At 37.9% G+C, this 12,210-nt stretch overlaps 1 protein-coding gene and 1 long non-coding RNA gene across 2 annotated transcripts; one reads left to right on the top strand and one right to left on the bottom strand.

The window, feature by feature from the left end:
• Nucleotides 1-562: 562 nt before the first annotated feature.
• pygma (phosphorylase, glycogen, muscle A) lies at nucleotides 563-11,874 on the top strand. Its single transcript, XM_058759242.1, has 20 exons — nucleotides 563-887; nucleotides 2,411-2,512; nucleotides 2,594-2,672; nucleotides 2,862-2,965; nucleotides 3,828-3,959; nucleotides 4,045-4,156; nucleotides 5,050-5,132; nucleotides 5,639-5,782; nucleotides 5,905-5,997; nucleotides 6,528-6,674; nucleotides 7,262-7,425; nucleotides 7,670-7,784; nucleotides 7,963-8,064; nucleotides 8,149-8,296; nucleotides 8,833-8,891; nucleotides 8,981-9,122; nucleotides 9,548-9,755; nucleotides 9,905-10,039; nucleotides 10,769-10,835; nucleotides 10,918-11,874. The coding sequence occupies exons 1-20, from the start codon at nucleotides 645-647 to the stop codon at nucleotides 11,065-11,067; spliced, it is 2,529 nt and encodes an 842-aa protein (XP_058615225.1). The 5' UTR covers nucleotides 563-644; the 3' UTR covers nucleotides 11,068-11,874.
• Nucleotides 2,608-5,690, bottom strand: LOC131529469 (uncharacterized). The gene is made up of 3 exons (XR_009268109.1): nucleotides 5,605-5,690; nucleotides 2,832-2,993; nucleotides 2,608-2,738 (listed from the first exon to the last, which is right to left on the bottom strand). It is a non-coding gene; the product is annotated as an uncharacterized LOC131529469 (long non-coding RNA).
• Nucleotides 11,875-12,210: the final 336 nt, after the last annotated feature.

Here is a 12,210-nt window from a genome sequence, read left to right as displayed (position 1 = left end):
CCATTTTCTTAAAAAAAAAAAAAAAAGGCACGGTATTTTTAGAAAAATGAACGAATATTAAAGGGCCTGATATGCATTAGCCTATATAATGTAATAATGTTAATGCGTTGGTTTTAACGTGTACAAAATGTGATTTGTTGGTCCCATGGGTTAGCTTAGAATCTGCAATTCTCTATGAAATAAACAGTTTATTACGTTTGCGAAACATTTCATAATTGAAATGCATATTAATTTGAACAAGATTGGGAATTCATGTGTGGTGCTCAGCTGTTATATAGAACTATGCGAGCCGCATACCGTTCAAATATCATGGCCTTTTAGTTGGGTCATTGCAGCTATTAATGTCTCTGGCTGGAGAGACTTCTGGATTGTTGGAGTTGTAGTTAAACTTAAAATACGTGTATTTATAACTAATTTTCATATTTAATCTACATATTTATCAATCGAAAAGAAAAGACCCCCATATCCTCATTTTCAAAAAGCGCTGTTAACTTTGGCCGATGGCTGCTCGCCGACCCCGCCCATTAATTAATATTCATGACTGGAACTTTAAATAAGGAGAGCTGTCCGTGTTATATGGGTGCTGTTGCGAGCGGTCTGGTGTTTACTCTCTTACCTGAACCCAAGACGATACTGTTGTCACCATGTCTAAACCACTGTCAGACCACGACAGGAAAAAGCAGATTTCTGTGAAGGGGCTCGCCGGTGTGGAGAATGTGGGAGACCTAAAGAAAAATTTTAATCGCCATCTGCATTTCACGCTGGTGAAGGACAGGAACGTGTCCACCAAACGGGATTATTACTTTGCGCTCGCGCACACAGTCAGAGACCACTTGGTAGGCAGATGGCTCAGAACACAGCAGAGTTATTACGAGAAAGACCCCAAAGTAAGTTCGTGCATGTTGAGGTTGCACTAAAATAAAAGCAAGTCCATGCATGACACGACTGCACCAAAACAAATACTTTTTTTTTGTATGCAATTAATAACTACATGAGTCAGTGAAGCTCTAATAAAATCATGCCATGCCATTTGTGCACTCGAAGACATGCCCTGCTTGACCACCGCATTGTTGACCTTTTGTGACCCTTCTTCACTGGGATCAGCGCCCTATGCAAAATATAAATAATCAGGACTCAACTTTAGCACATCTTTGATGGTGTTATATAATTTTTGCAATGATTTCAAATAGCATTAACATACAGATCTCAACTTGGGGAACATGAATGAGTATTTAAGATGATCAATAGCATGAGCTGTACATTAATAGCACAATAATGCATCTCCAGTTTATTGCGTTCTGTCATGTGCATGCAAAAAGCATATTGAATTTTGATGATTATGCTGGTGATTTTTCATCTTTAAATATTAAAGGAACTAATGACACAATATTATCATTTTAACATCTATTTTATGATCCATTTCAAAGCATATTTCATTGAAATGTAACTAGAGTTATATATCTTTTATAAATATTAAAAGGACCAAACATTAGAAACTGTATAAAAAGAATGTGTCAAACTCTGAGTCTGAAGACGGGAGATGAAACCACAGCTCAGCATCCCTGACCTTTTCCTCTTCAGTCCAGCCTGAAATCCCTGGATGGAAGAGGTGTCTAGGATATAAAGGTCAAAAGTTGCTCCCTAAAAGAAAGGTCACTGTAGAAACATATATGGGTGGAAGAAGTGACATATAATTCAGCCTTATAATAAATCAGTTACATAAAGACTATACAAACCTCATGACTGGTTCCTTTGAAATGTGACTGCAGAAGTGATGTGAGAAACCGGTTCCATGAGTTCAAAGCTTTTGGATGCTATGAAATGTCTGGCGTGGGCAGAAGTGTGTAGTTTACCTGGACACTGCCATCTTTTTCATAGTTCAAATTGTTTTCAACAACTTGTACGACACATTGGTCTGCACTCAGACCTTTTTCATTAGCTGTTTTACAGAATAAAATTACACACTCTGTAACCTTTGCTGGCGACCTCACTGCTGGTTATTTTTGCTGGAGTCAAAATGCCAGTGTTACATAACACCAGTGACCTTCGCCTATCTCTGACTAGTCTTTTTCAGCCCGCCGTGCCACCACACGCCCACTCTCACCTCCACTGTCTCTTTCTCTCTCTTGCTTTTCAAACCCAACACCAAAGGAAGGCCTAAAATGTCAAAGGTTTCAACAGGGATGGTATCAGATTGCCATGTGTAAATGATCCCTCTGCCAGGAAGTATTAAAATAGTTTTTAATAAAGTCTAAAAATAGTTCCCAGGCTGAGGGTGGTCCTTGGAGAGCTTGACTTGGTAACTCTAAATCAATATTTTTGTGTACATAACCATTATGTAAACAATGTTAATTAAAAAATTATGAATAAAGAAAGACTTATTCTGTATTATCCTTCTTGTGTCTATTAGCGTGTTTACTACCTCTCCCTGGAGTTCTACATGGGCCGTACCTTGCAGAACACTATGGTGAACCTGGCACTGGAGAATGCTTGTGATGAAGCCATGTATCAGGTAAGACTACACAATGAAGCCAGTGTAATGCTTTAGGTAATTGTTTGAAACCATTGATTCATTACATACATTGTTCTTCAGCTGGGTCTGGATATGGAGGAGCTGCAGGAGATGGAGGAAGATGCTGGACTGGGAAATGGAGGCCTTGGCCGTCTTGCCGGTTAGTAATCTGACCTCAGGTTTGAAAGAGGAACCATCATCTTCGGTATAGATGTTTTGAAAAAGTCTGAAAATATTAGAACAGCCTGTTTTTGAAAATTTCAAAGCTATAGAACTTTTCAAAGGCACGGTAAATCTGTTTCTGAAAAGACGCACTTACCCTTGGTCTCTCTCTGTTTTTGTTTGTTAGCTTGCTTCCTGGACTCTATGGCTTCTCTCGGCCTGGCTGCCTATGGTTATGGCATCCGTTATGAGTTTGGTATCTTCAACCAGAAAATCTCCAATGGCTGGCAGGTAGTTTAAATTACCTTTAATAGTCTGACTTGATTTTAAAAAAAAACACGATTAATTTAAAGGGATAGTTCATCCAAAAATGCAAGACAAATTAAGATATTTTTGATGAAATCCGAGTGCTTTCTTACTCTCCATAGACAGCAATGCAACTGACACGTTCAAGGCCCAGAAAGGTAGTAAGGACATTGTTAAAATAGTCCATGTGACATTAGTGGTTCAACCGTAATTCTATGACGCTACGAGAATATTTTTTGTGCGCAAAGAAAACAAAATAATGACTTTATTAAACAATTTCTTCTCAGTTCAGGAGAGTACCATACATGCATGTGTGGTGCCGCTGACGCAGGAGCTGGCGTTCTGACGTAGAACCCGGATGCTCTGTGCCTTGTTTTCAAGCAGAGAAATGCACATGCATGCTTCATGGTACTGTCATGAATGCACATCGAGGTCTGACACAGAAGAGAAGAAATTGTTAAATAAAGTCATTATTTTTCTTTTCTTTGCACATATAAAGTATCCTTGTAGCTTTATAATATTACAGTTGAACCACTGATGTCGCATGGACTATGTCCTTACTATCTTTTTGGGTCTTGAACGCATCAGTTGCGTTGCTGTCTATGCAGGGTCAGAAAGCTCTTGAATTTCATCAAAATATCTTAATTTGTGTTCCGAATATGAACGAAGGTCTTACTGGTTTGGAAAGACATGAGGTGAGTGATTAATATCAGAATTTTAATTTTAGCAATCACCCAGACCAGTTTATTCACCATGCCACAGCGTATTACAACTTTATGCAGAAATATTCCTTAAAATTACTCAATTGCTCACATTTTGAATTTCTGATAATATTGATGATTGACAGGTGGAAGAGGCAGATGACTGGCTCCGCTATGGTAACCCGTGGGAGAAAGCACGTCCAGAATATATGCGCCCTGTGCACTTTTATGGTAGGACAGAGCATCACCCAGATGGAGTGAAATGGGTGGATACTCAGGTATAGCATCATCCCCATTCATAAAGCTGTGTGTTTGTGTGTGTTAATACTATAGTCATAAACCTATTATATTTTGTTTCCACAGGTTGTCTTAGCTTTGCCCTATGACACCCCTGTACCTGGATACAGAAATAACATGGTAAACACCATGAGGCTGTGGTCTGCCAAGGCCCCTTGCGACTTCAACCTGAAAGACTGTGAGTACCAGCAACAGTTACCGTACAGTCCTGACATTCAGTTAATGCCTTTTACTGAAAATTGAGTGTTTAATCTTGTCATTTTACATTATTGACACTATTTTCCTATTTTGATATTGGAAAGTTGCTTTGACACAATCTGTATTGTTAAAAGCGCTATATAAATAAAGGTGACTTGACTTGACAGTATCGGACATGTTGTCCGGTAAACTTTTTGGGGTGAAATCAAGTCATTCTAATAGGAATCTAGAGACGTTTGCTTCTGCCACTGAATAATAATAATAATAATTTTAAAAAAAAAGTAATTGTGGCTTTTTATCTGAAAATTCTGACTTTTTCTTCTTCTTCTCAGAATTGTGTGATATAAACTGGCAATTGTGAGAAATAAAGTCAGAAATGAGGGATATAAACTCGCAATTGCAAGTTTACGTACATCTTGCCATTCTGACCTTTTTTCTCTGAATTGCATGATATAAACTCAAAATTACATTTAAAGTCACTCACAATTGCGAGTCCAATTCTGAGGAAAGATGATTTCTAAAAATTGTGAGTTTGTATCTCACAATTCTGGATTGTGTGTCAGTAAGTCAGAATTTCAAGATGTAAACTCGGAATTTTATATCTTGCAATTCTGACGTTATACCTCACAATTGTGAGTTTATATCATCCAATTCTGAGAAAAAGTCTGAATAGTGATATGTAAACTCGCACTAAGCCAGAAATGTGAGAAAAATTCACGATTACCTTTTCTTTTTTTTTTATTCAGTGGTGGAAACAAGAACACAGGCGTGAAGGCACCTTTTTGCCTGCAAAATTTTGCAATGTGACCACACCTGGTCCAGCGTAAACATTCAAGATGGTGTCTGACTCACATGTTCTCCTCCCTTCCTCAGTTAATGTCGGTGGCTACATTCAGGCCGTGCTGGACAGGAACCTGGCGGAGAACATCTCTCGTGTGCTCTACCCAAATGACAACGTCAGTAAACACGCAACTGATTCTCAACTTAAATGAATAGGCCTAGTTCATTCGGAAATGCATATTTGGTCAATATTTACTTACCCTCATGTCATTTCAAACCCAAAATGAGAAATCTTGAGGAAAACCCTAGCAAACACCTAACTTTGCATAGCAACAACACAGAACACCCTAGAAACATCAGAACATCACTCCATCAAACATAAAACCTAAGTAACCACTTATCAACCAGCTATCATCACTCTAGCAACCACTCAGAAAACCCTAGAAACCATCTATCATCGTTCTATCAACCAGAACTCTCTAGCAACCCACACAGTAGAAATCTGTTTCTGGCTGCTCATACGGTGTACGGAAACCTAGGCTTTCAAGCTGTAAAAAAGGACCCATAAAAAAAATACCATTCAAATAATCTCTCTGTCAACTATTCCTTTAAGGACAGCCATAGTTTCATCACATAGTTTTTACATACCTGCCTGAAGCTTTCAGTCCCTGTCTTCTTGTAGTTTTTTGAGGGTAAGGAGCTCAGATTGAAGCAGGAGTACTTTGTAGTGGCTGCAACTCTCCAAGACATCATCCGCCGCTTCAAGGCCTCCAAGTTCGGCTCCAGGGATATTGTGCGCACGGACTTCAGCACTCTGCCTGACAAGGTTGGCATATCTAAATATATTCTAAAGTCTCACTGAAAGATGTCTGTCTTGAAGTTGAAGGATGTAGGTGTCACAGCTCTGCTCTTTGACATTACTCTCTTTTTTTGTTTGGCTGCTTTCAGGTGGCCATTCAGCTGAACGACACTCACCCTGCATTAGCCATCCCGGAGCTGATGAGAGTGCTGGTTGACAAAGAGAAACTACCATGGGACAAGGTCCGACATTTTTACTGTAAACATTTATAATTGAATCAATCTTTTATTTAGTTTCATACAGCACTGAATGACTCATAACACTAGAGGGCAACAGAGTACAAAGAAGCTCAGTCTCAAAAATCATTCTGAACATCTTTACATTTGTTATGCATTACATTATTTGTAAAAGTGTTAAAAATCTGAAGTTGCTCTTAAAGGAATAGTTCACCCCAAAATTAAAATTTTCCCATCACTTACTCACCCTCATATCGTTCCAAACCTGTATAAGTTTCTTTTTTATGTTGAACACAAAAGTAGTTATTTTGAAGAACAAAACAGCTGTTGGCCCTCATTGACTTCCATAGTGGGGGGAAATACTATGGAAGTCAATGGGGGCCCATCAGCTGCATTCTTCAAAATATCTTCTTTTACGTTCAACATAAAGAAACTCATACAGGTTTTCATTTTGGGGTGAACTATTCCTTCAATACAAATGAAGTCTACTGGATAAGTTGTAAGCCAAACTGTGTTGATTTCCTCACTCTCTGCAGGCATGGGACATCTGTGTCAAGACCTGCGCCTACACCAATCACACTGTGCTGCCTGAGGCTCTGGAACGCTGGCCTATCGACCTCTTCCAGACCCTGCTGCCACGGCACCTCGAGATCATATTTGAAATCAATCGCCGCCACCTGGAGGTCCGACTTCAACAGAGCACAAAACTAGAACACATTTTTACACTGAAAATTGTGGTCAAGATTTGATGCAGGCAAAAGCATGTTTCTTTATTAACAGCCATCCAAAAGTATCCAAAATGTATATAATATATTATTTTTTAGCACAAACTACTATTCAAAAGTTTCAGGTCAGTACAATTTAAAAAAATAAAATAAAATACAAATATTTAATGAGGATGTATTTAATTTATGAAAAGTGACAGTAAAGACTTTTACAATGTTACTTTTACTCTGTTCTTTTGAACTTTCAATTAATGAAAGAATCCTGCAAAAAATGTATCACAGTTTCCACAAAAATATTAAGCAATATTAAGTTTCTGAAGGATCATGTGACACAAAGAGCTAAGGGCAGTAGAATAGAAAACAGTTATTTTAAATTGTAATAATATTTAACAATATTTTTTTTCCCATCAAAAACAAAAGTTTACCAACCAAAAAGTTCAAATGGTAGTGAATAAATCATATTATCAATCCTAAAAGATGCCCTAACTGCAAAAAGTGTTTTGTGAGTGTGTTTTATACAGAACCCATTCTGTTTGTTGTTGTAGCGTGTGTCCTCTATTTACCCTGGTGATATGGACCGCTTGCGCCGCATGTCTCTCATTGAGGAGGGTGGACAGAAGAAAGTCAACATGGCTCATATGTGCATCGTCGGCTCTCATGCAGTCAACGGTGTGGCACGAATCCACTCGGACATCCTCAAAGCTACCGTGTATGTATTCAAACACACCATGTTACATATATTCACATGGTACATGCCATTTCACACTTAATTCCTCAACAGACTGCAATTCAATTCATCAGATTCGGATCATTAAGTTCTGTTTACACAAAACGGACAGAACGATTTGCTGCTGAAATGTTCACCCAGTCACAGTCATTCTCAGTGAATAATTTACTTCTACTGGTTCCGAATGACATGAGTAAATAATGATTACTATTCATTTACTAAATAGATTCAAAGACTTCTATGAGATGGACCCACACAAGTTCCAGAACAAAACCAATGGTATCACCCCTCGCCGTTGGTTGGTGATGTGCAACCCTGGTCTGGCTGAGGTCATTGCAGAGGTTGGTGCAGTCATTCATAACTTCATTTGCTGCTTGTTACCATAACTGACTGTGACAAGATCCCTGACTGTCAGCAGAAGTTTGTGTGCGCTAATTGTAGTTTTATATAATGTATAATGTCATGGTGGTGTGATAGCCTTATTCCTGCTCTAAATTTTTTGGCTTGCTCACATGTTAGAAAATCGGAGAGGACTTCATCCGCGACCTGGTTCAACTGAAAAAGCTTCGTGATTTTGTCAACGACGAGGCTTTTATTCGAGATATCGCCAAAGTTAAACAGGTTAGAAAGAAAGGATATGTGGCACATATCAATGGCCCAGTAGGTTTGGAATTTAAAATTGATTTAAGTTCTCACCTCTTCTAGGAGAACAAGATGAAGTTCGCTGCACTACTGGAAGAGCACTACAAAGTGAAGATCAACCCCAACTCAATGTTTGACATTCAGGTGAAGAGAATCCATGAGTATAAGAGGCAGCTGCTCAACTGTCTGCACATTATCACTTTCTACAACCGTGAGTGACTCCTGCACTTTCATTCATTTATGTCCATTCATACTATCGCTATTAATCAGGGATGTTTTCTCTGAGGAGCATTTTAATCATTTTTGGATTTTACCACCACTTTTAGGTTTTTAAAAAAAAATAAAAACATTTTTACCATTGCTATCAGTCAAGGGTATTTTCTCTCATGAGAATTTTAAATTTTTTGGATGAGAAAGTAGGCATTAATAAATAAGTGATATTATATACCATAAAATAACAATATTTGCCCCCTTCTCCTTATTGCTGTTAGCCAGGGGTGTTTTTCTCAGAGGAGAATTTTTAAACTTTTTTGGAAAAGGAAAAAATAATAAATTAATTAATGACTGATTTATTGATTTATAAAAAAGTTAAAATAAAATATATGAACAAATAACCATAACATAAAATAAAAATATTTTGCAAAAATAAAATGTAACGCTGTCTAACACACACATCATTAGATAAAGCTGTAGAAGGTTTAGAGAAAGGTATTATGACATTTTTTGGGTGTTACTTATACTTTGCAGGCATCAAGAAAGAGCCTAACAAGCAGTGGACCCCAAGAACAATTATGATTGGAGGAAAGGTGATCTTACATGATTTAAATGCAGTCAGAAGTTTATTTAATTCTGTTATTGAGTGTCTGATGATTATGTTCTGCTCAATTCTTCCCAGGCTGCTCCTGGCTACCACACAGCTAAAATGATCATTCGTCTCATCACAGCTATTGGTGAGGTGGCCAACAATGACCCTGTAGTGGGCGACCGCCTCAAAGTCATTTTCCTGGAGAACTACAGAGTCACCCTTGCTGAAAAAGGTGCCGAATTACAACATATGCAACTTTGTTTAAACGTTTAAGTAATTTTATTTGTTTTATTTTTAATCATATCTTAATATTTTAATCATATAATTTAAGTTTTGATACTTGGAGATGAGCTATATTTTTTTTTCAGTTTTTATTTGAGTTACATTTTCATTTTAGTTAAAGTTTTAGTATTTTTTAAGTGTTTTTGTCATTTTTTTATGGTTTTTTTTTTAATTGTAGTTATTTTAGAATGTCAGTTAAACTAAATTAAAATGAGAAATGTTGCCTTTGCAACTAAGAATTTATTAGCCCAATTTTCTCTGTATAGTGAAATAACCATCCATGTTCAGTTCCCCACTTTAAAACCGCTTTTTCACCTGAAAAGTGAGTCAAGTGACCATAAATATTATGCCTATTAATATTTTTCTTTCTATCAGCGGTCCCTGCGGCTGACCTGTCTGAGCAGATCTCCACAGCCGGCACAGAAGCTTCTGGAACAGGCAACATGAAGTTCATGCTGAACGGAGCTCTGACCATCGGCACCATGGATGGAGCCAATGTGGAGATGGCAGAGGAAGCAGGAGAGGGCAACATCTTCATCTTCGGCATGAGAGTGGAGGATGTAGACGCTATGGATGCTAAAGGGTTGGGAAAAATACTAATTTTGATACTTAAATACTAGTTTTTTGAAATGTACCTTTTGAATTATTGTACTTTTTGGTAGAATTGAGAGAAATAATATCACTCACACAATGTATGTACAGTATATGACACAACTTCCTTCCATCTGGCAGATACAACGCATCAGAGTACTACAATCGTATTCCAGAGCTAAAGCAGGCCATTGACCAGATCGCAGGAGGCTTCTTCAGCCCAAAACAGCCAGACCTCTTCAAGGATATCGTCAACATGCTGATGCACCATGATAGGTAGAGAAACAAGAACAAGAAACACATTGCCACAAAGACAGACAGTAATTAGTCTCGCGTAGCCAGACCTTCAGACTGACGGCTGAAGGTCTGGAATCCATGGCAGCTTTCATTGGCCAAGGCCCAATGATGAGGCCATTTCACCGACATGTCAAACAACCAATCACAGTTCATTTCGTTCATTGTCACGTTTTGGGGCATTGAAATGTTGCCACAATAACAGACCAGTGTGTAAAACTCTCGGACGCATTTTAAAGATTCTATGCCGCGAACTTTTAAGTATTTCACATACTTTTGAAAATCCAGCGTTTAGTTGATCCTGAGAAGCGCTCGTCGTCACATTTCCTGTTGCACATGGAAAACACATACAGTGACCACAATTTAACATTAAAACAATGACATAAATATTATTACAAAATTGTTACCGAATATGCAAGTCATCAACCCTGCAAACCAAATTCTTTAATTTTTAAAAAAATATTTTGACAACAACTATATAATATATAACATGGGGAGTTAATTATAATTTAAAACTCTTAAAGGAGCTTACAGACCATTTTCTGTTCAATAAAAGTCTGCTTGGATGGGTTTAATGTATTCAGTTCAATTACTCTAAATAAAAAAAAAACTTCTATCTGTGACTTTTAAATTAATATAAATAATATGCTACAATAGAAAATATTTATTACATTCGTAGAGTGTATGAATTACGTGTTTCTTGCTGCACAGGTTCAAGGTGTTTGCTGACTATGAAGACTACATCAAATGCCAAGAGAAAGTCAGTGCTTTATATAAGGTAAGTGCAAACTGTTTTTGTTACATTGCCAAAAATTAATAACTTTGATCATGATTATTTATAATTCTCTTTGCATTGACAGAAACCCAAGGAATGGACCAAGAAGGCGATCCTCAACATCGCCGGTTCAGGCAAGTTCTCCAGCGACCGCACCATCTCTCAGTACGCCCGTGAGATCTGGGGTGTAGAGCCCACTCTGGAGAAGCTTGCTCCACCTGATGACATGAAATAAACCTCCACCTCCCCATCTCGAACCAAGAGCAACCTGTATGATCGAGCAACACTAGATGCTCCCTCATCAAAAAAACAGTCTTGTTCTAATGCAATCTGTCAATCTTCAATCTTAAACGTTCTGCCTCATTGACTTCACAAACAATCAATAACTTCAACAAATGTTCAACAGGTAACATCTGTATCAGCATTATTCAGCAAAAACCAGGGATGCATTTCCCCATAGCACTGTAAGCCTAAGTAGATCATAGAAACTACTGTCACCAGTGGTCTCTACAATCTACATAGGCTTACAATGCTTTTGGGAAATGCTCTCAATCGCATATTCAGAATAAGATGAGGAAACATCACATCCCAGAAGGTTCTTGATGTTATGTTTGGGTTTTGACATTCAGTGGAGTGTTTTCCCCTGTCTGAACTGTTCAAGCACAGCATATTTGAAAAAAAAAAAAAATCCAATTAAATCCAATCTCAAACACTGTTGCATTTGGCTGCTAGTTCTTAAAGGATTAGGAACATGCTTAAAATGACAAGATTGTCAGTAATGTGTGCAAATTGGTTGGTGTAGGGGGTCATGGTTGCTTTTAAAGCAAGACAGTAAGCATTGCTCATACATACGTGTGAATTTGTGGTTGTGCTTTTAACAGGTTTTTGGAGTGTGTAATGAGTAAAAGTCACAAAAATCATGCACTTAAGAGTCTCATCAGCTGTTATTAATCATCATAATCACCAATCACAAATGCAAGGCCTTTTCCAATTGTTTTTGTTAAAGAACAACGAAATTATGTAATAAACTACTAATAATCCACTTCGTTGTCTTATTTCTCACCAGTTTGCTAAGAATGAGAAGAAGTGTTATGTAAACACACACTCGATGACCCAGTCATGCTTGACACTTGTGCACTTCAGTATTTACCCACGTGTGAGACACTCACACATACACAAACAATGTTTTAAATCAGGGGTCAGTTGTGCTTTACGCTGCCAATAAATATGACGTGCAGTATTATAATGGCTAACCAGCAGTGCCTAGAGCTTGGTTACTCTGCCTCAATTGCGTGAGAAATGCTAAATCACACCTTGCACTTTCAAACTTGAGGTCATCTCACAAACTGGCAGAGGACGCAAGAAACTGGCTCAATCT

The sequence above is a fragment of the Onychostoma macrolepis genome, chromosome 21 (genome assembly GCF_012432095.1).
Source record: "Onychostoma macrolepis isolate SWU-2019 chromosome 21, ASM1243209v1, whole genome shotgun sequence".
In the NCBI taxonomy this organism is placed as follows: domain Eukaryota; kingdom Metazoa; phylum Chordata; class Actinopteri; order Cypriniformes; family Cyprinidae; genus Onychostoma; species Onychostoma macrolepis.
The sequence above is the reverse complement of the archived record's forward strand: the minus strand, read 5'-3'. Positions and strand labels throughout refer to the sequence as shown.